This window comes from Patella vulgata, chromosome 1 (assembly GCF_932274485.2).
Source record: "Patella vulgata chromosome 1, xgPatVulg1.2, whole genome shotgun sequence".
Taxonomy (NCBI): domain Eukaryota; kingdom Metazoa; phylum Mollusca; class Gastropoda; family Patellidae; genus Patella; species Patella vulgata.
Genome location: NC_065879.2, coordinates 48897763 through 48923844, shown reverse-complemented (window position 1 = coordinate 48923844; position 26082 = coordinate 48897763). Strand labels below are relative to the sequence as shown.

Sequence of the window (26082 nt, the reverse complement as noted above, 5' to 3'; positions counted from 1 at the left end):
GAATTTTGTAATCACTTGGTTGTTATGATTTTCAGGCCATCACCTTTATATACACCTGTAACCGTATTAATACATTTGACCAATTTCTCTTTAATTGCGGTTATGTTAAAATAATTATACAGTTCTTTTATCATGCTGCATCTTTGAACTGTTGAAAGCGTATGTATCAAAAATACACACACACACACACACACGTCTGAAAGCTGAATAAAGGGCCACATCGGATTTTATGCAATTTAATGTTTAGTAGAAACTAACCTACTAGAGAATGTCCTACTACTCCAATCATCAGGAAATCCTTCCACTATTTTTGTACTTATCACCCATTTCCTGTAAAATAATGTCAATAGCACATAAGCAGGAACTGTCTTCACTAGAATCGGAGCAGAAAAGTAGGACGTTGAACCCCATTTCATTTCATAAGCATGAAATATCCATTTTAAAAATATAGCCACGCAAAGCACCTACTTTTATATTTTTCTCATAGGCGTACGGGAAAATTTTTGACTGGGGGCGGGGGCGTTGGTGGTTGGTGCCCAAAAAATGTAGTTAGGTTCTTAGTATGTTACATAATAATAATAAATTCACTGTTAAATTGGACACATTCAAGAACGCAATATTTTTTTATACAACTTTTACAAAGTACAATATTGTGTGCCCAAATCCCCCCCCCCCCCCCCAGCTCGTACGCCTATGCAATGATTTTTCTTTGAATCTTTTTAAGATTTAAAAGATTGTCATAGACAGTAGCTTATCCGAAAGGTACTTGGAAAGGGGTATTTAGGAATGTTGAATATTGTTAGAGTTCGTCCAATCTTGACTCCAATACCTCACACCAAATTTGAAAGAAAAAATAGTTAAAACTTTAGCCTCGATCGCGTTCACTAGGTTTTCGATAGGTGACGGAACGCTGAGTACGTAACTAACAATCGATAACTAAATGGTAGCTATAATTGAGCATCTGACTGTGGTTCTGTAGGAAAGTTTGAGTAGGGCGAATTTTTTTGAAGAAATGTATAGTGGGTGCCGAAGTAAGTATTTTGAACTTGGGTGGACACTCACCAAGTGGTAGGTTATTCCACAATGACGTCATCAAATATGGCCGCCGACAATATATCAATTTTATCCTACCCGCTCTAGTTTTCCGTCAAAGTCTATGAAATAAAGGCCAGAATGAAGCTGTTTATTTGAATTTATTTGAAGAATATATTTTTAGTAATTTGTTTTATTAATTTCCAAGAAAACACATACCACATTTTTAAGCGAAAACGTGGAAAAAGTAAAAAAAATATAAGAAAATTAGCACATTTACAGTGCTACAACAATAAGAATACTTTAATAACACTTAAAAAAGAAGTTTTGTCTTTTATATAAAGAACTATCTGTGCATACTAATTAATGATTTCAAGCATAGTTACCGCAAGATGTGATGTCACAATACATAGTTACCACAAGATGTAGTATCTTCTGACTGTGAAGAAATACACCGAGCGGAATCTCTCACACGAATTCAAAATGAAATTAGCAAACATATACCTAGCGTCAATATATACTGAGCGCCATGGAAAACGCATCACTTTTTTCCCAAATATTTTATTACTAAGTGGTTTTGTATGTATAATATTATGCAATACTATGAACTATTGTTTCACACAATGCTCCCAAACGCAAAAAATATCGGCCCGTGTGCACAAAAAAAATAATTGCACGAGATGCACATGAAAAACCCAATATTCACGTGCAGCATTGTGTGTGAGCCCCTTAAAAGCATGTTTTCAACTTAATGTGCAGTACATGAACTGTGAAACGTCAATCTGTCGTAATTTGTTGTTGAACGTGTGAAGGAATCGAGCTAGAGATGCCGAGACTTACTGAAAATCAACGGAATGAAGCCTTGGGAATGTCCAGGGCTGGCATGTCTATACGTGCTATTGCCAGACACTTCAATTGTCATCAGTCCACTATAGTAAGGTTGGTGGAACGTGTTCGAGTTACTGGATCAACACGTGACCGTCAACGTCCTGGTCCACAACGCGTTACAACCCAGGCTCAAGACCGCTACATCCGGGTCACTCATCTGCGTGACAGATTCCGCCCAGCGACTCGTACATGTGCAGCAGTCGTCGGAAGACAAGGACCAGTAAGTGCCAACACCGTAAGACGTCGTCTAAGAGAAGTAGGACTCCGTGCATGACGACCTTATGTTGGAGCTATCCTCGGGGATCATCACCGTCAGCGGCGTTTGATATGGGTTCAAGGACACTAGACATGGAGAAGAGTAGACTGGCAAAGTGTGCTCTTCAGTGATGAGAGTCGCTTTCATCTTTATCCGGACATGATACCGATAGAACATGTCTGGGATGAGATTGGACGCCGTCTGTATCGGAGACCACAGATGCACACCATTGCTGCTTTAGAAGCTGCTCTTGTCCAAGAATGAAACAATTTGCCCCAGGCCTTCTTTCAAACATTGGTTAATTCCATGCGACGTCGCTGTACAGCGTGCGTAAGAGCCCGTGGAGGACACACGCGCTACTGACATCTGTGTCGTATTTTGGTTTTGACCCCTCTGACTTTGTACCGTTGATTACAGATTAAACATCCATAAGTGTACAAATGTGTTGTTATTGATGTGTTCCCATTTGAATATTGTTCACAATAAGAAGCAAAATAAATAAGATATGTTTACAGGATCATTTTGTTATACGAAAAAACTAAGTGATGCGTTTTCCATGGCACTCAGTATATATATATATTTATATGTATCACGATAATAATTGTTACCTTTATAATAGAAGCATTTTATGACACGCTTTTACCGTAAACATACTAAAATATCGCAAACTGGGCACGCAGAAAAAGGTACGTTCACTTTGCATCGGATGAATAAACTACTAGACTGCAAAATTTCATAAGTCGCCTATTTTGTATTGTATTCAGGACGCCTATTTCGCACAAAATATTATGTTATATTCAAGTGGACCTTCCATATAAAGATCTATCTGCATAATAAGTTTATGAAAATATGCATTTAAGCAACATTTATATATTATCTACCACTTGTAGCACTTTCCCCTCAAACTAACAATAAATTGTTTATTGGAATTTTCTATTAAACGGAAACGTTTGGGCTATACTATATACCAGAAAACACCGAAAAACACCGGAAAACAACCGGAAAACTATTGGAAAACACCATGTTATACTGAAAACCGGAAAACACCGGAAAAACACTAAATACAGGAAAACACACTAAATACCGGAAACCACCCTAAATAGGTAACCCGGAGAAGGGCTATACTATAAACCGGAAACTAACCCTAACCCTAACCCTACCCCGAGAGCCTCAAATGTATTTTCTTTTTTCTTCAGAAACAATAATACCAGAATACCAGAAGCACCACCCAAGGAAGACCATCAGCGCCACCAACACCAATAAACAGTGAAATCGCCTTTGTATATAAATCTAATGTATTGTATGTATTTTAATAAAACTAGGAAATATCACGAACTAATTTTTCATCATCCTAGGTCAGTGCTTATGTGGAGACTTAACCTCTCCCTCCAAATTCTTAAACCTAACCCAGGCACACAGAGGACCATGCTCCCGGTTACCTATTTAGGGTGCCAGTCTCCGGGTTACATATTGAGGGTATTTTCCGGTATTTAGTGTGTTTTCCGGTATTTAGTGTTTTTCCGGTGTTTTCCGGTATTCTGTATAAAATGGTGTTTTCCGGTGTTTTCCGGTTGTTTTCCGGTGTTTTCCTGTTGTTTTCCGGTGTTTTCCTGTTGTTTTCCGGTGTTTTTCGGTATATAGTATTGTCGGAAACGTTCTTGTCGCTGTTAAATACTCGATCAATATACCAATTGTTAATTGATATGATAATTTAAGGCATACATCATTTAACACCATATCGTTCTGCCTGAAATGACAATAAATTGCTTTTTGAATAAAATGGAAACATACCTTTCTTTCGTTATTGTAGCTGTAAAACAATATACGAATTATTATTTTATATAGCGTATTTCTACTAATGATTAAAGTAAGCAAGTACTGCAGAAATTCGCAATACGTTTTAACTTCCGATCTTTCCCCTCCCTCTTCCGGGCTCCCAAAACTAGTTAATGTTCTTGCGTAATTTGGTGTCCCCTTTTAATCATGAATTTATGTCGTTTTTTTAAGAATTGCTAAGGTTGCCGAAAGTTAGGTGTGCAGAAGCTAGAAAAACCAAGATATTCCTATATAATGCACAATTTACAGTCAATTTTTCTAAAGAAATTTTGCGCCTATTCGAAGAGAACACCACCGGACTCTCACCTCCAGCGGTATCATTAGGACCGACATTAACCAAAGGTTCATCATTTCTGCCTGTTATTTGTCTGCCTGTGGTCACTATCGTTCTAGATGATACCACGGACGGACCGGGGGCCCAAATTCCATGGGGTCCGATTGAATTCTCTTTTGAAAGGCGCAAAATTTCTTTTGAAAAACTGACTGAAAATGATACTTTCTATGATATGCCGTGATGTTTTCAGCCTATGCACAAATTCTATGTCTGACAATCTTATCGGAAATTAATTTTTGAACCCCGTATTGAACTCAGTAACTCTGACATCTTTATTTTTCAAGGGATATCCAAATGAACAAAAATCGCCATATTTGATTCTATTTTCATAGTTTTAAATTTACCTCATCTAGGCTATTCATAATTAGTTTTGTGGATAGAAATTGAACTCTGCACCCTTAAAACCCTTAGCCTATAGTCTATAGGACATATTGTACATGTCATATCTAACGGAAGTAAAAAATTGAATGACGATTAATTAAAATTCCGACGTTTGGGATTTCATTTCTGTCATCATGGATTCGTGAATTTTATTTTTGAAATCAGAATTGAACCCACACTGAAAAGAAACTTGTGTTGAAACAACACAAACTTGTGTTGTTTTCAACACAAGTAAGGTGTCTCTATCTAACAACACAAACTTGTGTTGAAACAACACAAAACTTGTGTTAAATGTTGAAACAACACAAAGCTTGTGTTAAAATTTGTCAAACAACACAAACTTGTGTGAAAATCTACACAATACTTGTGTTGAAATTTCTGAAACTTGTTTGAAATTTCTGAAACTTGTGTTGAAACTTGTGTGGTCTCAAACAAACTTGTGTATAACCATCAACAAAAACTTGTGTTGTATTTTCCCCCAATTTTTATCCAGTATAGCAACCTTTCCCATTCAGCACCCCTCCTTTTGCTCTGTTTAACCTGTAAAGTTTGATAAATGAAAAAGTAAATTAACACCAACACTAAATAGACATTTGGAATGTTAACAGAAAAACAGAAATAATATTAATAACATGTGTTATATAATGACCCCCCCCCCCTCACAAAATATAAAATAGGTATTTAAATTTTTTTTTTACCCTAAAACAAGTACTGAGAATATAAAGACATGTACACGGTATCCCTACCCCACAGTAACACTATATCTAAATTTAATAACATCCAAACCAAGCACTAATAAGATAAATTATGCACTAAATTGAATTACTTTCAAAAATTGAAATGTACTACAAAGTCATGTTACAAGTGATTTGTGAGGCATCTAGAAATAACTAGCATACAAAAGAAAAATGCAGTATTTTGCAGGAGTAATAAAATGCTGTAGAACCCTTTCCTCATTAAAAAAAGACCAACAAAATGAATATTTTGTACATAAAAGGAGCAAAGCATCAAGATTGCAGGATTAAAATATAAAAATATCAGAGAAAATGGCAAATATTAAATAATATTTATATACACTCACTAGCCATAAGCGGGGGGGGGGGGGCACAGTGAGTATAAGGCTTTGGCCGAGAAATTTCAACTGGATTTCCCAGTATAGTTCCCCCATGTAAGTAGTGTAGGACATGACATAGGGACAATATATAGTCGTTCGGATAGGACAATAAATTTCGGTCTCATATACACATTGCCATGCATTTTAAAGAGAGAGCGAGAAATGAGGTTTAGTGTCCACTCGACACAAGCTGGGTCAATTGGGTACAAGCCCGAATCAAAACCACCCCCACTGCGTTCACTTTAAAGCACCTGTGACAATTGAATTATTTGACTCAATGACAGACCTTCTGATCCAATGTGCGCGTGTTAACCATTCGACTCCCCCATGGGTTCCGTTAAAAGAACCCTTGAAAGTTGAAATATTTGATATTTGATATAAGAGTAGGTTGTAGGGCACAATTAATAACACAGAAAACTAGGATATTAAAACCTATTTGGTCTTATAAGCAATGTAAAGGGTTTTTGTAATTCTGTAATATTTGATCTACATTTTGTTTTCAGAAATGCCTATTAGATACTTTATGATTTCCGACCAAATTCTACCCTTCTATATTATACACAAATTTCTGGAGAGAATTAAAATATAATTGTGTTCGGATATATTTAACATTAAACACAAAACAAAAATGAAAAAAAAATGGGTCAAATGCATTCTTTTCCAGAATTAAATTGATGGTGTAATATTCAAAAGGTGTAGTAGGGTTCTCTCGTTATCATACATACTCTTCCAAGATTCTGAAAAAAAAGGAATGAATTCCATCATTTTATAACTTATGCAGGGGTTGTCAATATATAACACAATTTTATTAGTATTGGAATTAACTTTTTTTGTCAACATTCCAAATGTCACAATGTATAAATAAACAATTTATTTTGCCACATCGAGACTGATTCTTTATTTTGTTACAGCTTTGCATAAAACATATCATGTTTTGTCCAGTTACAGACCCAGGTAGATTATTATGCTCAAATGGGTAATAAGTCAGAACAAATGTCTTGAAATTTGGGATTAAAGTCAAATAATAGGGCAGCTATTCACCCAGATCAAACATGTATTGTGTCTCCAAATCTGGATTCCCTACACTTGAAATAGCAGAATACTTGGCATTGCCATAAGAAGAAAAACAAGCCAAAAGGGAATCTATGTTTCCCGCCGAAATCCCAAAATAAATAGATGACACATTTATTAATCGCACATTTATTTTTTTTCAAAAGTATCGAGCAATCAAACTAAACATTAAGTTTCATCACTTAATGTTCAGGTAGAATGACGATTATCTTGTCCCAAAGCATCGACCAATGAAATTGATTAACCCTGCTCAGCTTTAGCTCGAAATGTTAATCATTGAACTCGGACAAGACATTCACCTTATGAACATCTACATCAAGTTTAAACATTCTACCTCAATTAAAAGCAGAGTTGTTATGTTCCACAGTCTTGACCAATCAAATTGCTTATCCCTACTTAGCTTAAGCAGAAAATTCTCACCATCAAATTTAGTCAAGGTAATAGTATAATGAATCTAGATTCTGAGTTTCATCACTCTCACTTAAATTAGAACTAAAGTTATCATGTCCCAAAGCATCAACCAATCAAATTACGTATCTCTGCTTACCATAAGCAGAAAATGCCCATCTTCGACCTCCGTCAAGGCATTGACCTAATAAACACCTACACCAAGTTTGAACATTTTAGCTCAATTAGAAGGAGAGTTATTGTGTTCCAAAATCTCGGCCAATCAAATTGCTTATCACTCTGCTTAACCTAAGCAGAAAGTGTTCATTATCGAACTTAGTCAAGGTATTGATGTAATGAAACTATACACCAAGTTTCATCACTCTCACTTAATTAGAACTAATATTATCGTGTCCCAAAGCATCAACCAATCAAATTGCTTATTTCTGCTTGCCCTCAGCAGAAAATGCTCATCTTTGAACTCCATCAAGGTATTGACCTAAAACACACCTACACCAAGTTTGAACATTCTAGCTCAATTAGACAGACAGGCGAACCCATTTTAATAGTCCCCAGCTTTCTTCGAAAGGCCGGGGACAACCCGACAACTAGATTACCAAGTGTATAGAGCCAGTTCCCGTATGGTACTTACATTTTGCCTGATTATCAGGGTCTGCGAGAAAAAGTTTACACGAGAATATTTATTTCCAACAGTCTGGATCTTTCCAATGTGGTTAACTGAAAAAACAAAACATACCATGTATTAGTTGACTTAAATTGACTAGACAGTTAATTTAATTATATTGTAGGCCTATGTGTGATGTGTTGTTTTGCTTTGTCAAAGATGAGATGAAAAAATAAAATAATATGGGGGTTTAACGTCCTGCATCTCTGCTCCGAATTGTCTAATGAAGATGGGTATATGTCATACAATGTGCTTTAAGGGATATTTTGCCCGGTACCGTGGCGTTAAGGCCTACTCTTATATCGAATTCCAACAGCCTTAGTTTTTTGTTGAATTCAAACAACTGGACATATGTCGTCCTGCACCACTGACAGGGAGATACCATGTCGGAAAATTCCAGTGAAGTTTCTCTGCCAAGATCGGGAGCAAACCCACCATCATCGTGCACATACATGTGCATGTATATGCAGAGTTTTACTATACTTAACTGAAATGGAATTGAGTTTTATGTCACATCAGCTCAACCGGGATATATTATGCCAATGATGAGATTCTAAAATACCATAATGACAATCTTTTCTATTAGAATTGAACACTGACCCCTCCAAAACACCGAGCAGAAATCATGTTTTTTGACTTATTTTAATATACACATGTATGATCTTTTCCTGAGTGATTTGCTATGTCATCTAATATTGAAACTGAAAAAAATAAATACATGACATGTAATTAATTGCTAATAATATACTAACTGTGTGATAGGAAATTTAAACTAAAATATCTATCAAAAGTTTGTTTCAAACAAATCCTCTAAAAACACCAATGAGTGAGTAAGGCGATGGCTCGCTAGCCAGTGTCAACCGAGAAAGCTCATCTAGACTTTCTGGCATGGTTTCCCCTTGTTAGAGGCGCAGGGTGGAGGGCCTGACAAGGCAGTTGCCTAGTTGTTTCGAGGGAACAAAAAAGCGAGATCCCGTGTACACAGTGACTGTCTTGCACGTAAATGTAAATTGTAATCGACCCCTTGGTTTGTAGTTGGAATTCGTAGGCTGTAGCACCCCTGTCACAGTTCGGCCGCCAATTTGTGATACCCTTAATTTAAATTTTTGCTCTGTGCATGCCCATTTTTTTTCTAGGGATATTTAAGTCTGTACTTTCTTTATATGCAAATATGTGACTTGGAAAAGGGTCGCCTATCCTGTCTCGTGGGTTTTCATTCAAATGAAATTGAACCTTAAATGTTAGTTCAGAAATTACCTAGCACCAGTAATAGATATATTACCTATTCAACAAACACCAACAACAAATCCAGGTTTATGCAACATTAATATAACACAACACACAAAGATGGTAATAATATTAATAGAATGAGAATCCTCGGAAAGAGGGCGGAAACGGAACCGTCGGACTTGGTTCTAGGAGTAGGATATATTAAAATTAGCATGGACCTACTTGATTCCACCAATTTAATACATGTATGGCATAGTTTGTGTCAAGTGAACTTTAAACCCGATTTCTCACTTTATTATTGGATAAGTGATACAAGGCCATTACCAATTATCCATGTTCTTGACGTGAAGAAATAAAATAATAAAAGTCATGTTTTTATTATTCAATTGGATAAATACAATTCTTGGTGGTATGATTTGAATAAATACAAGATATCATGAGTATAACTGATTTGAAGTTTAAATTATTATTTCTCGTACTTTGACAATAGACGACTGTGCATTTACAAATAGCTAACGTACTCTTCATAAAGAAAATACATGAAAAATAATCACCTTGATTTTATTATTGGTCTTTGTCCAAATTCAGATTTCCTTTTAAAGCAATTAGACTGCACTATCGCTGCATTATATTGCTAAAATCTACTGCAATCTGAAAAATGGATAACAATCAGTTGTATGTAGGTCATGTCAGTTTTTCAAAATGGCGTCCCGAGAACAACAGGGGCAAAACAATCATGGCAATTCAGGACTGGCTAGAGTCGATATAGTGCATCCCAATAATGATTATTTGAATAATTAATCACATAGAAAATCAATTATGAACATTAGGATATGATAGAATATTGAATTAGCCTACCTCAAATACCTGGAAATTTATTGTTTGATCTCCAGTTTGCCCGCCAAAACCATACGTCCTTCGGCAAATGAAAAATTAAATTAGTGTATAGTTGTTTAGGGTTTTAACCGAAACGAAAAATATGAGTTCTAAATTTGCATTACAAATAGGCAACATTGGATTAAAAAATATAACAAACCTCATATTCTTGTTTTCTCTGCATACTTTATTGAAAAAAATAACTCTATTGGGGTTGGATCTAACAATGCCGCTCGACATTAATCGATACACCACAACGCTTAAGAACACGGTTGACTTATCAGCTCGATTCCACGGTGAAATCGCCAAATCCTGTTATAAATATTTCTAACTTTTTTTTTATAGAGTAATTTATTTTGATTGGTTCTTTTACTGGTAAGCAATAAATTTGCAAGTTCGATTAATAAACCAATAGAATTAAATAAAAAGATTAACTCAGCTTTTTCCACGCCCATTCCGACATTTTCTAAAACCAAATTATCAGACTATTGTTTTAGTTTTCACATATTCCGAGAATTGTCTTTGATGTATCAAGTTTATTGGGCCAATATAATCAACCTCTAATAAGTGCAGACATTGTAATAACCCAACTGTGTCTGTGTATTGTCTGGGACTAGATTTGAAAATAAACAAAGGATATAATCAGAATAATCTAATTAACATTGCGGACACCCAACATTGCGATATCTACTTAACGTGTGTGATAATCAATATAAGGTTTTAGACAAATACAAATATTCTAGAAATCAAGTTAAAATTGGAATGAATTCCTGAACATTCAAATTCAGAAAAAGATGTTTTACATAGGCTAAGCCAGTTACCAGATTCCATTCAGATTTTCTCAATAACAATATTGATTGTTTTAAAAAAATAACATTATTACAGATAATAAAGTAACAAAATAAATGTTATCTTAAAATTTGACGTAATTAATTATATGAAAAACAAAAAAACACACAAGATTTTGTAAATCTAAACAAGTTTGTGTTAAGACATTGAAAAGAACACAAGTCTGATTAATTGATACTCACACCCATCCAGTGAAGAACAGCATGTTATTTTCGGGATGTGAATTAAGTCCTTTATTACTTTTCTTAAACTTGTCGACTCCCGAATTCAGACTTTGTATGGATTTTTTTTTTAAAAAAAGAAAACAAATCGTGGACGATACACATTACTTGTGTTAATGATATGAAAAAACACACAAGATTTTATAAATCGACACAAGTTTGTGTTAATGCAATGCAAAACAACACATACCTTGTGTAGATTAGTTTTAACACAAGTACTTGTATTGAGATCCAACACAAGTGTTTTTTCAGTGCAGCGACACCGAAAACCATATAAATGACATATCCAATAGGAAAAAAAATATCTTTAACTTCAGGCACGTCGAAAACCTTATAGCTAAAAGTCATCTTACGAAAGAGCTGTCATGAAAATACATTTTTTGAGGGGGTTTCTTTTGATCCAATTCGTTATTTCAGCTCATTTCGCCTCTTATCGCATGTTTGAAGTTTTTAAAAAAAGAGTTATTCTCCCACATCTAAAACACGCCGAACCTTGTTGAAGACCGCCATATTGAATTATGTTAATTTCGCCATGGCCGAATTTGAGTATGATGTTTTCTGATATATGTATCATTGAACCAAACTTTATTAGTTTCTTTTGCAATTCGTTTTGAGGTAAAACGCTATCCCTCCCATCCTACGCATACGCGACGTCATATGTTCCATGCGATGGTGCCGCGTCAGCTAAGTCACGTGACACAAACTGACAAACATGACTTCTTTTAATACATTTCAATTGCGTGGAGTATTTCCTCGCGAATACAATGTTTTAAGAGGGATTTGAAGTTGAAGAAAAATTTAGTTTGATTATGCTTTTAGTCCAAATATATCTTCACATCACAGACATAAACAGACATTTTGATGGGTAATAAAAACAAAGTAAATCCAATACTAATAAAATTGTGATATATAATGAAAAAATACCCCCCCCCCCCCCCAAAAAAAAAAAAAAAAAAAAAAAAAAAAAAATAAATAAATAAAAAAAATAAATAAATAAAAAAAATATAAACAAACAAATCATAAAATAAACATAGCTTTTAAAATTGAAAAAAAAATCTCAAAACAAGCACGAGACATTTGGAATACTAATAAACAAAGTTAATTCCAATACTAATAAAATTGTGTTATTATAATATAATATAATAACAACATATCCCCCCACCCCACCAAAAATAAAAACAAACTTAATTATTTTATTTTTTTATTTCTTTTCTAAAAGTCACCCCTTAAAAAGAAATGAGAATTTAATAGATATGTACACAATATCCCTAACCCATGCCCCCTAAATAGTCAAAACAAGCACTAAAGACATTAATTATGCACAAAAACTGAAAAACTACATACAAATGAAATATAAGAGACTTGTACAAATGTACAAACTATTTATATACCAGTCATAAGCAAGGGAAGCCATGGTGGTTCAGTGAGTATCCACTCGACACAAAACCAGGTTATTTCGGGACTAATATATTGTTCAATTTTATTCCGATAATTCGATTGTGCATAAAGGTCTTTACCAGTGAGAGGAAACCGGACGACCCAAAGAAAACCCACGAGGTTGGACAGGCACCCTACTCCTTGTCACGTACAACCGGGGAATCGAAATCACGCCAGTTTACCCAATGACAACCCTTATGATACAGCCCGCACGTCCTAACCATTCGCCCCGCCCCTTTATTTTATAAGCAAGGGAAAGTCACCTTAACTACCAGGGCAGAAATACCCTCATAACATAGAAAAGTAGGATGTTAAATCGCATTTCATTTCATAAGGAAAGTCACCTTAATGTACCTAAAGGTTTTTTTTTTATAATTCTTTGTATATTCGATCTGCATTTGGTTTCGAGATAATGCCTATTTAATACTTTATGATTTCCGATCAAATTCTAAGTGATTTATAGGTCACTTTACAGTCTATATTTTACATAAATTTCTGGAGAGAATTAATATATAATTGTGTTTGGGAAGGATATTTAACATTAAAAACAAAAATAAAATATTTAAATAACAAGCCAAATGCAACAGATAACTTATTAGCATTTACAATCATTACACTCTTTTTCAAAATTATAAAATAATTTAATGGCTTAATATTCAAAAGGTATATAGTTGAGTTCCCTTGTTGTTATCATACATCAAATGCTCTCTAGTCTGAAAAAAATAATATTATACATTGTAGTGGGCAATAAATATACTTTCTATGGTTCAGAATATTTAAATAAACAACTCATTTTGTCACATGTTGATTCTCTATTGTTTCAACTTTGCATAATACTTATTGTGCCTTTTCCAATTACAGACCCAGGCGGATTATTATGTCTCAATGGGTCAGAAGCCAATGATAATAACAATGAAAAAATAATCATTTGATTTATCAATTAGCTCCACTAAGGCAATTGTGAATACTGTATTGCAAACAGTATTATAATATGAAATTATTTTCATTTTACAAACTCATGCATTTGAACGCTTTATAATATTTGTTATGAAAGGGTGTACCATTGCATCCATCTTTTAGTTTTGACGTAATATATCAAAATCAACCAAACAAGTCTCCTGAGTTTCATGTTGATCGTATTTAAAATGGCAGAGCCCTAGACATTGCTCCAAAAAGAAGAACTAGATTACCAAGTGTATAGAACCAGTTCCTGATTCAAAAACAATTATGCATGGTACTTACATAGTCTTTGTCTGATTAGCAAGCTCTGTGAGAAAACGCTTCCACAATATCATTAGCCATTTCCAACAGTCTTGATCTTCCGAGGTGGATAACTGAAAAAAGATATATGCTATGTATTATTTGGCTTAAATTTACTAGACAGTTTTGATTTAGTTTAAAAATGTTAATTTAATTACATTTGTTTTATTTCATGCAAAGCCCAGCTTAATCGGAGGGGGGCCCTGGGCCTGACTAGAATTGCGGAGACCCTAACGTGACGAAAAGATTATTTAATATCCTTTTGAATGACACGCATGCGAAACACACAATTAAACGGTCTGTAATACAAGAATAATTACATAATACATGATCATATACGAAGTCTATTCAGTTCCGAATGGAACTTCACAGAGAAGGTTGAGGGATAGCTCAGTCTCCGCCCTCGCGCCTTTAGATCAATTTCCGTGAAACTTTCCTCTGGAATTTGAATTTTTTCTCTTTTTGCCATGAACCGCGGGGCCCCCTAAACCACAGGGACCTGGGCCCCTCAGGCCCATACCTAATTGAATAGTTACCCACCTAGATCAAGCTGCCCTATCATTTTTTCAGCCATTTCTTCTTCCATTTCTTTTTTATTTCATTTCTTTTATTGTATGATCTTTTTCTGGGTGATTTGCGTATGCATCCAATATTGAAACTGAAAAAATAATACAGGACATGGAATTAACCTTTAAAGATACCATATACAAACTGTGTGATATTAAATTAAAACTTATGTATCTATATGTATCAAAAGTTTTAATCTCAAGGAACTACTTAAGCCGTAAAAATCTATTTTAATAATCCTTGTTTGTCACATGATTTCACTGTCGCGGTAATTAACAGATGGCCATTGTAGCTGAATGAGTTAGGCAATGGCATGGTAGCCTGGAGGCCTGGTTCCCCCCCCCCCCCCGAGGTCCAATGTACACATTGGCGTACACATAAAAGTTCCCTTGGCAGTTGGAATTCGATATGAGAGTTGGCCATAGTGCCGCTGCTCAGGCAAATTTTTTCTCTTAGCACACTGCATTAGGCCAGTCGGATCTCAACAGCAGGACGTTAAACCTCATTTCATTTCAGGAAGACGTTAAACCTCATTTCATTTCAGGAAGATTGAAGTTTCTACTTTCTTTATATGCAAATAAGCCATATTTTAAATAAGCCATACTTTTATTCGATATGGGGTAGGGTGTGGGAATGGTCTAGTGGTTTAATGCATGCACATGAAATCACAGGGTCTGTCATTGTGTCAAGTGGCATGGTTTCGATTTCAAGGAGAAGTGTCGCCTGTCCAACCTCTTGAGTTTTCACTGGGTCCTTTATTTGGTTCCCTCCTTTTGCTAAATACCCCTACTCAATATCATCAAAAATCTTCGACATTGAAAACACGAATTATTTTTCAATTCAAATCAACATTGGTCATGTGATCTTACAGGGAAAAGATGGGCTTCTGATATCCAATATTCAAGACAAAATAAACATTTTACCATTGGTGCACGAATCGTGTACCATAATGCGTTTCAGTGCCATTTGGAACAAGGAACTCAAAGAACAGGGCTAGACATATTCCACAAGTCACGTCAAATGGTGACGCTATATTCTTATCTGGAGAGCATGCGCAATAAATACCATCGGTGTAGACTGGAAAAACCAGACGCTAAAAATTGCCATTCACATGAAACTTCTGGCGTATTTCGCCGAACATAACTGATTAGAAATTACAGTAAAAACAGAAACGATTGAATTTAAATCAGTTTATATACATTCATATGACATTATTATATGCGTTGCGACCCATTTTTGTCAATTTCTAGGTCCCATATATTAGCGATTTAGCTCCTTTAAATTTAACCATACCTTAGTCCCGAAACGACCTAGCGCCAGTAAGGAGATAAGGACCCATCCTACAACAACTCTTCATGCAGAATTAATATTACACAACATACCAATTATTCTTAATACATCTAGAATGGGGCACTATGCGGGGAGAAGGTGGAAACGGAAGTAGGCTACCCGTCGTAGTTGATTACCGGTATGCATAGGAAATAGATACACATCTTGGACTACTTGATTCGACAAATACAAGTACATGTAAGGCCTTGTTTATGTCATTTCCCTCTCTCTCTGTTGCATACTTGTATATAAGTGCCATATAAATACTTTATCTTCACATACACTAATAATTGTAGGACATTGGTAATAAAAAAAAAGAAAATATAAAAATAAAATGAAATCGTTACCAGTTTTTCGATAATGGAGTCCTTGCGGTCAATTCTCAATAATTGCTTAAAACTGGCAGGTGGAAATGGAAAAAATAATGAAACTATAGAGAAACTTCCACAGACTCGATTCTAGTTCTATCATTTATTAACTGTGATTAAATCAGTGAAATAATATTGCACAGAAATTGAACGGCGTGTGTAGGGGGGGGGGAGTTTTTTTATTTTTTGTTTTGTTTTTTTTTTAAATAGAAATTAGGTAGCATTTCAACTAACACAAAAGTGTAAAAAGTTATTTTCTAGTCCGTGCCCGGGTTTATGTCTACTCTTGCCCAAATGTTTATAAAAAAATCATGAAACAAGAATCAGGATGTCCGCCAATCGGGTCTTCCCCCGCCAAATCAATCCGCCTTACCTAGGTATAATTTCAAAATAGATTCTTACCTGCTGGCTGGCTGAAGTCGAGCCGTTTCTGGTTTAATGTGATTCTGTAATATGAGTATTTGAACAACATCGTACCGCTGAACAACTAATGTTAATTAAAGATACATTCCCGTGTACAAACTAGGTGATTTGGTGATATATTTGGACTAAAGGCATATTCAAACTAATTAATCCATCAAAAATTTGCTTCAAATCCCATACGGGATAAAAACCTATTTTAAGAGTCCATGTTTGTCCCGTGACATGGCCGAGGGAGAATTCGTTGAAGACGATGTGTATCGATGCCGTAGAGTTATGTTTCTATATATAGCTCTATGATCGCTGCATACATATCTGGACGTGTTGAGCCGACGTGGGGAAGCTCTATGGTCGCTGCATACATATCTGGACGTGTTGAACCGAGGTGGGGGATTTATGCGGCCGTCAACACAGATTACACAAAAAGAAAACGAACTATGGAAAGTGAAAGTTCAATGGTAATTAAAATTTACTTTATTGTTAAAATTAAGACTCCTTCTTGTACACAGACGTCTGGAATTGGATATGGGATTATTATAGCTTACCGAAAAAATCACTGTCACTACACTAATGTCAGTTAACAGTTAACAAGAACAAATATCATGATAGCACTCTTTCATAACGCGATATTATAACTTGGAAGGGCCTGTCTGGTAGAAATTCCTGCAATAGGCCTATATGGACATAGCTACTATTTTTTTTGTTTGGGAGTATTCCAATTTTTAACACCTGTCCCTTAAAATAATAGATAAATTTTCATTCTTTGGTTTATTATTCAATGTGCACAAGACTGTAATGTAGACTTCCCAAATGCTCAATATTCCCTTTTGTAACAAAATTTATAAGATAATATTGATATATTTATTTTCAAGATATTCCTCATCAGGGGGCAGGAGATTCTAATATGTATGCTTTAGAACATAAGGTCGGCCATTGAGTTAAATGACATGGTGTCGACCCCACATGTGTGACATGTGCGTGACACGAGTCGTCTGTCCAACCTTTGGGGTTTCTACAAGTATTTCTACATCTAGGGCAAGAGGCACACCAAGAAAATCAGTTTTGGAGGACGACAGACAAAGATTAACTGGACGAATGGAAAATAGAAGACAACAACTTATAGTAAGGTTTATACATTTTATTAAACTTTTAACAAATACCCTAGATTTAAAGGTGCTCAAAAATTTCCAGAGTAATTAAACAACACAACATTTTATTTACAGACAACTAACTATAAATGCTGTTGATACAAGACTCAAGCACCAGGTAGAGTTCACCTGACTGGTGTGTTTGTAACTACTGTAGAGATGGAAGTGGATATAGAATGTGTTTGCTGTGGATGCCAACCAGCTTTTTGTATTTTCACATAATTGTAAGTGCAAAGCATTATAATAAATAAAAATCAGTATTCACAATAAAATCGTATGCATTTAGAATTTTTGTTATACAAAATAAGTAAACAAAACTATTTCATATTAAATATCTATGTAAATATTTCTTCTGCAGGAAATGGATCAAAATGTTTTAGCCATTTCGAATGATTACTTTAGAGATGTGATGGGTAGACATGGTAAACTACAACGAAACAGCAAGATATACAGCATACAGAAATTCCACATTTTGGAAGCATAGATATCTTGGTACCGGCATTAGAAGAGTTGTCCCAAGTTGTGTTACTAATGCGTATCCAACAAATGCGTGCAACTGGACACTTTATGCATTTTCGACACAGTAATAGATACCAGTAATAGGGGTGAACCGGATAATCCAACTATCTACCTGTACGATTAATGATAAATATCTAGGAAATTCTAATTTTAACATTTAGTACAATTTACTATCCAAATCTCAATTTATTATTGCAAGAAGTTCCTTTGTTGTTGGAGGTGTCACAGCTGCACTATTTCTTTTTATACTCCTGGGATCATCATCTGCAAGTTTATTGAAATACTTGAGGGATTGGACCCTGGTGACTTTTAATTTGATCCAGTATTCCACTAAGTATATCAACCATCAACCATATATTCATATTCTTTCTCCACTTTTACAGGAACCACACTCCAAGTATTTTGTTCTTTTCGAATACAGTCTGTGAAATCTGTAAAATTTTGTAATATATTGTATTGACAATTAAAAAGAGTATTTGGAATAACAAGTTGTATTTTGTTTTGCCAGGAATGCAGGTGGACAGGGGGTTAGCACCCACTTGATACAAACTATGTCATTTCTGGACTAAATAAGGTACTATGTTGTCAGTAGCAGTGGGAGGAAAAAGGGGGACTGAAACAAAAGCCACGATGGATAGATAATCAACCCTACTCCATATCATGTCCTTGTGTCGCTGGTATTTGAAAATATTTTTGTAGCGTACATTAAATGAGCTAAATCGCTAATACTTGGGACCTAGAAGTTGACACAAATGGGTCACAGCGCATATAATAATGTAATATGAATGTATATATAAACTGATTTACATTCAATCGTTTCCCTTTTTACTCTAATTTCAAATCAGGTATGTTCGGCGAAATACGCCAGAAGTCTCAATCAAATGACAATCTCTAGCGTCTTGTTATTCTAGTCTACATACTCTCCAGATATGAATATTACACAAAAAACACATACTTATGGAAAAACAGCTACTTATTTATTTGGGCGACGTTTCGAAGAGTATTCTCTCAACGTTATCAAGCTAATACAGTAATACAAGAATTATGAGATCAATATATACAGAAAACTGTAACAACAATTCATAAAACCATACAGGACAACAAGATCAAAGGGGTTTATTCTACAAAAAACTAATTAAGTGTGAACAGTAGCCATTGAGTATAGTTAAGCAATTAGGTAGCTATGATGATAGATACAATACTACCGACAGAATGGGATAGTACCGACAATACAATTATGATATACCATGGTTTGTTTAGATAATGGTAATTAACTTTATATGTCTGTGTGATTAAATGTACAATTAGACTAGAGTAACCCATATGTTGTAATAAATCTAAGAAATAGAGTGGATATAACTGATAAATTGATAATAATATTAGAAAAATGAAAAATAATAAAACTCATAAAAATTCACAAAGGTTTCTTATCCACTGTACTGTAGAATGAGTGGGGGTGATGGAAAACACATAATTTAGGTATATTTAATAAGTTCATCATAAGCACTAGGCAGGAATATCCCTGTGTCGCGGTTGAGGTCTGGACTGTTTCTTTTAATGTGTATGGCCTCAATAATTTTGCGGGTTTTTTCTATCGGTAGGTTGGCCGCCAGGGTTCTATACGTTTTAATTCTGTGCCCTGGGTTGGATTGTGTGTGTTGGGCCACATCTGAATTGGTAGTAGAGGATTTAGATTTATGCTGACTGATTCTCTTGTTTAAAGGCTGTCTTGTTTCTCCGATGTATTTTTTGTCACACGTGCAGGTTATTTCATAAACACATTCTTTTGGGTTCAGTTGTTTGGTTGGGGGAAGTTCGCCACTGGCCTTCATGAGATCTTTGAGAGTACTTCCTTTGGAAAATGTTACCTGGATGCCTGTTGGGGTTAAGAGTCTTCTGAGGTGGTACGATAGTTTGCCTTGAAAAGGTATTGTTATTATCACTGGTGGTTTATCTGGTTTAGGTTTGCTTATATCTGTAGGAGGATTGGTGGTGGCTTTGATGATTTTCTGCACTAATTGTCGGGGGTAGTTATTGAAGTTGGTAGAGATGTTTCAATGTGATCAAGTTCTGCTCCGATGTAGTCTTTGTCGCAGATGTTCACGGCTCTGCGCGCTAAAGTGGATACAGTAGCTTTCTTTACGCTGTGCGGATGATTCGACTTATAATTGATGTACTGGTTGGTATGTGTGGGCTTTCTATATTTAGTTTGTCAGCAGATCTCTTAACTAGGACATCCAGGAACGGGAGGGATTGGTGCTGTTCTTTTTCTATCGTGAATTTTATTCTGTTATTTTGGTTGTTGAGGTGGATGAGGAGGAGGTTGGGGTCTTCATTCTGTTTGAGAATGACAAAAATATCATCTACCTTACGAAGCCAAGCTGTAGGTTGAACCGGTGAAGTGGATAGGGCATCCTTTTCAAAACTAGTCATATAGATCTCGCTGAGGACTGGAGACAAAGGGCTTCCCATGGGTAATCCATGTACTTGCTCGTAAAAATCATCTCCCCAGGAAAAGTAGGTGGAATCAATGCAGGATTTAGTGAGGCTAATGATGTCTTCCGTGCTGAGGTTGGTGTCAAGTGGGTTCTCTAGGGAAGATAATCTGTGGCGTAGTGCTTCAATGGCTTCATCTCGAGGAATATTAGTGAAAAGATTGATGACATCGTACGATAGAATCTGTATGTCTTGTGGTTGGTCCTGTAGTTTTTCGCAGAAATCTTTAGAGTCTTTTATGAACGAAGGGGCTTCTTTACCTAATGGGGAGAGGAGTTTAGACAGGTGTTGCGCTGTATTATAAAATACAGAGTCTCTGGAGCATACTAGGAGTCTGGCTTTAATAGGATTCTTGTGGGTTTTAATCGTGGCTCTGGCATATGGAGGTCTGGGATGAGATGGCTTGAGCTTGTAGAATAACGGGTTGGTAAGTCTTCCTTGTTCTTTCAGGTTCAATAACTGGGCAGTATGTTTATCGCTATAGCTATGGGTGGGATCTTTCCTAATCCTCCTGTAGGTGGCTTTATCTGCCAGTAGATGAGATACCGTGTTGAGATAGTCAGTCTTATCCATTATAACAGTGGATTTCCCTTTATCAGCAGCTACTATTGTGATGTTATGGTCTTTCTTCAGCTCCTGCAGGGCGGTGTTTTGGGACTTGTTCAGGTTGTGGGCACCTCGTCGCATCTTGGATTTCGTTATCAGATCGGTAATTTGATGTCTCAGGGAGTCAATCTTTCCACCGGGTGCCAGCTGTCTCAACCCTCTTTCGATATTCGCAATTAGAAGGTCTTGGTTGGCAGATCGGTGGGATGGCACAAACTTTAGTCCTTTACTTAGGAGTGTGATCTGATCATCGCTTAGATTCCGACTGCTGAGGTTGATGACTGTTTTCGTTAAGTATTCATCTTTGGCTATTTTGGTAGTAGGAATAACAGGTTTTGTGGTTTTAAGGTTTTCGAACTTCTTTAGTTGGTTGGAACGAGTAGTCTCTCTGAGAACATCTACCGATAGAAAAAACCCGCAAAATTATTGAGGCCATACACATTAAAAGAAACAGTCCAGACCTCAACCGCGACACAGGGATATTCCTGCCTAGTGCTTATGATGAACTTATTAAATATACCTAAATTATGTGTTTTCCATCACCCCCACTCATTCTACAGTACAGTGGATAAGAAACCTTTGTGAATTTTTATGAGTTTTATTATTTTTCATTTTTCTAATATTATTATCAATTTATCAGTTATATCCACTCTATTTGTTAGATTTATTACAACATTTGGGTTACTCTAGTCTAATTGTACATTTAATCACACAGACATATAAAGTTAATTACCCTTATCTAAACAAACCATGGTATATCATAATTGTATTGTAGGTACTATCCCATTCTGTCGGTAGTATTGTATCTATCATCATAGCTACCTAATTGCTTAACTATACTCAATGGCTACTCTTCACACTTAATTAGTTTTTTGTAGAATAAACCCCTTTGATCTTGTTGTTGTCCTGTATGGTTTCATGAATTGTTGTTACAGTTTTCTGTATATATTGATCTCATAATTCTTGTATTACTGTATTAGCTTGATAACGTTGAGAGAATACTCTTCGAAACGTCGCCCAAATAAATAAGTAGCTGTTTTTCCATAAGTATGTGTTTTTTGTGTATTGCTCTACCCAGTTACTAAATGCCTCTTAAAGATTATCAGATATGAATATGTCATCACTGTTTGACATGACTTTTGGAATATGTCTAGCCTCGTTCTTTGAGTTCCTTGTTAATAATGGGCCTGAAACACATACTAGAACACGATTCGTGTACCAATGGTAAAATGTTTATTTTGTCTTAAATATTGGATATCAGAAGCCAATCTTTTCCCAGTAAGATCACAACATCAATGTTAATTTAAATCGACAAATAATTTGTGTTTTCAATGTCAAAGACTTTGGATGATATTGAGTTAGAGACTTAGCTACTTTAAAATATGTTGGTGGCAGTTTTCTAATACACCAGTATGTCTAAAATAAAATATCCTAATTAAAAGTCATAATTTTTCTCATTGTAAAAAAATGTTAAATTTCATTGCATCCAGGCTAGTGAAGACACATTTAAAACTGACCCGAGACCAGGGACGACTCCGGTGAGATCCGAAAACAATGATATTTCTATACTTGTATACGTACATTTAAAGACATTTCAAGTTGACCCTATCTTGACTGTCAATATCATTGTCTTATCATCACTACTCAGCTTGATCATTTGAGGCATCTTCCGATGTTCTAAAAAAATATATCAATAATTAATAGTAAGTGCAGGGGGACTGCACAATTACACAATACACAGAAAGCACAAACCTACATTAGATGTAAAATCTGGTATTAATTTGCATATTTACAGACATTATGGATAATAAACTAATTACCACCTGTCATAGATAAAAGAAAGCACCATTATTCATAGACACTAAGCCATAATTCACTATGCTGGACGTAACTATTGTTGCGACTGCTTCGTTCAATACTTACTCAATGAAAGATTTGTCTGTTGCTTTTTCTTTATACATTGTACTCATAAAATGAGAGCAATTCTGCTTCCTGTGACAGTTGTTCAACCCCAGAAATACACGATTATAAGATGAATTTCCAGTCCTGTAATACAAAATATTGCTTATTATACATTCTGGACTGACCAGTTTAGAAATATTGACAGGTGTCCCTAGGATAGTATGTAATCTTGACTCATTGTCCGCCTCACTTTCTTTAATCAGAGTAAAATAGAATAGATAATGGAATACATTTTTGAAAATGAACAACCAAACAAAGGAATGTAGATCTACAATGAATATAAATAAAATAACTATATATTGCAATATCTTACGAAATTAGTAGGGTCACAACACTTACATTTGATGAACATGTTGAGCTTGTGTCACAACTACTCACAACTACCTTCTTTCTTGTGATGGTTCCTAAAATTTATAAATGCCTATTTTACTTATTCAATTATTTTATGAAGTTCTGGGAAGTACGGATATTTGTTAGTAATAATTGCATCAAAATTGTCCATTAGATACAGTCATGGACCTTAAACTATTTTAACTGTCGACAGGCCTATGGTGAAAGAGAATTAAGTGGTTCACTTGATGAACATGTTGAGCTTGTGTCGTGTAGAACTCTCTCACAACTACTCACAACTACCTTCTTTCTTGTGATGGTTCCTAAAATTTATATATGCCTATTTTACTTATTTCATTATTTTATGAAGTTCTGGGAAGTACGGATATTTGTTAGTAATAATTGCATCAAAATTGTCCATTAGATACAGTCATGGACCTTAAAATATTTTAGCTGTCGACAGGCCTATGGTGAAAGAGAATTAAGTGGTTCACTTGGAATCACATGGCCCAAAAAGTGAAAAGAGTAAGAGTCAGTGTTTAGTTTTTTGGTTCTGACATCTTGCAAACGAGAATCGTCAACCTCATTTGACAGCCAGTTCATAAATCAGCCGAGATAAAAACAAAATGCTCTTTAGAAAACAAACATTAACATACTTCAATAATTAGGTCCCTATATCTCAAACGAAATCCACTATTACGTACTCGTAGTACCAGCCTTATCTGATTAAAAACTCGAAAGCAAAAGTGGAAGCCATAGCTTACTTACCAACACTCAACAAGCTTGTTTATATTTAATCGCTGTCCATTTACCATAAATATCAAAGCCTAAGTAATTTCTGTGACATTTTTGCCCAGTGCTTGCCCCATGGGTGTTTTTCAGGGAATCCAGTATTTTTCCTGTAAGATTGGATGTTTCTACTTTCCATACATACCAAAATTGCCACACCTTTATTGGAAAAAACCACCCGATAAATACTTTTCTGGGAACCCATCTTTAAGCACGATTTCAGAAAAATTAGACAGATTCAATTATAACATGCCGAAATTCTTTTCACTGTACCCGCGGTAAACATGAACTACAGGGGAGTTTTTTTTAGGAAACGAAATACTAATATACATAGAAACAAATATCGATGCTAAATTAGATACATGGTATTATTTTTTTAATAACTATTTACAAACCTGCGGTCTTGTATTCTCTGTCTGTGACCATTATATTTGTGAATCATATCACGACTCAAAAATTATTTCAGCACGCTGTTAATGGTAAATGTATGTGTGTGAAATAGCTTTATTGAACGCCCGCTTCCACCGAGGTGATATCGCAGACAAAATGTAGACTATAGTACGTTGATTTTATCAACCAATTACATAAATGAGAGTTTTACCCATTTTCTTGTCAACGCATTTGGAGTCAATTGTTAAAATCACACCTGGCATGCTCACCAGGCCTATTATGCATTCCTTTAATCTACCAGTGTATTGGGACAATAAATTAATCAACAACTTTATTTTAACTACAGACATCTAAACACCAATTAGCATTCAAGTCTGTCTGGCTATATTGTCTGAGTAAAACAAATACTTTTCTTATTCTTGTGGACCCCCGAATTAAGACTTTGCATGGAGTTCAGTTTTTAAAAATACAAATGTCGGTCTATACATTACTTGTGTTAATTATATGAAAAAACCACAAGATTTGTGTTAATGCATTAAAAAGAACACAAGTTTGTGTTAATGCAATGCAAAACAACACAAGTTTTGTGTAGAATAATTTTCACACAAGTACTTGTGTTGAGATCCAACACAAGTTTTTTTTCAGTGTACAGAGTGCTGTCGTTTAGTTTCGGCGATTTCACATCTCCCAAACACTCGTGTTAGGCAAGATAAGAATACAACCCGTATTTTTCTTTTAATTTTGCAAGGTTCCTAAAATCTTCGTTGAATTGCCTAAGACGAGTGTTGCCAAGTTAAAATAATTAATGAATTGTTTCGTATTTTAAATTTGCTACCGGGAATTAATCGAAACGAAGGGTAGTCTCGGTTGACCAGATTTACTGTTCGAAACTATTGGCTTTTAGTGTTAAGAGGAAACAAATCTTTTTAATTTGTTTAGGAATTGAACGACTATTAGTAGGCATGGCGTCCAACGATGAATTACTATCCAGCATTAGGCGATCACTGTGATCTCAGTACAATAACTCAACTTTCCTTTGCAAGAATTACAAATACGCTAGTACTAGGCATTATTAATAAATTTTCGACCAATATGGAGCACCAGTCTGTAATTACTGTTTTACATGACGACTACGTGATGCTTGATGACAAAGATATTCTAAGTAGGCTGATCAGACTGAAGACAAAGACTAGGAAGTTGGGTAAAAATATAAATAATTCTAATAAATCATTAAATTATATGACGATTATCTCGACAGCCCCTTTTCCCCCCGATACATTTAATAAATAGAGAGACACAGA

The 26082-nt window shown here is 35.3% G+C and overlaps 1 protein-coding gene and 2 long non-coding RNA genes across 9 annotated transcripts in view; all 3 read right to left on the bottom strand.

Annotated features, from left to right (window-relative positions):
* Positions 1–26082, bottom strand: part of LOC126830245 (uncharacterized) — a 152303-nt gene that overhangs the window by 2593 nt on the left and 123628 nt on the right. For 4 of the 7 annotated variants that reach the window (XM_050560637.1, XM_050560615.1, XM_050560603.1 and 1 more), the window contains one exon: positions 259–330. Coding sequence is in view for 3 of the 7 variants with exons in the window: in XM_050560615.1 (XP_050416572.1) it covers positions 259–330 (72 nt within the window). In the remaining 4 variants the exon portion in view is untranslated. Of the gene's footprint in view, positions 1–258; positions 1258–26082 lie in introns of those variants that run through there. The other 3 variants (XM_056099284.1, XM_050560630.1, XM_050560650.2) reach the window with 2 other exon arrangements.
* Positions 12323–14497, bottom strand: LOC126830796 (uncharacterized). Its single transcript, XR_007683983.2, has 3 exons — positions 14398–14497; positions 13840–13931; positions 12323–13310 (listed from the first exon to the last, which is right to left on the bottom strand). It is a non-coding gene; the product is annotated as an uncharacterized LOC126830796 (long non-coding RNA).
* LOC126830745 (uncharacterized) lies at positions 17613–24986 on the bottom strand. The gene is made up of 5 exons (XR_007683961.1): positions 24371–24986; positions 23612–23676; positions 23234–23356; positions 22892–22987; positions 17613–18639 (listed from the first exon to the last, which is right to left on the bottom strand). It is a non-coding gene; the product is annotated as an uncharacterized LOC126830745 (long non-coding RNA).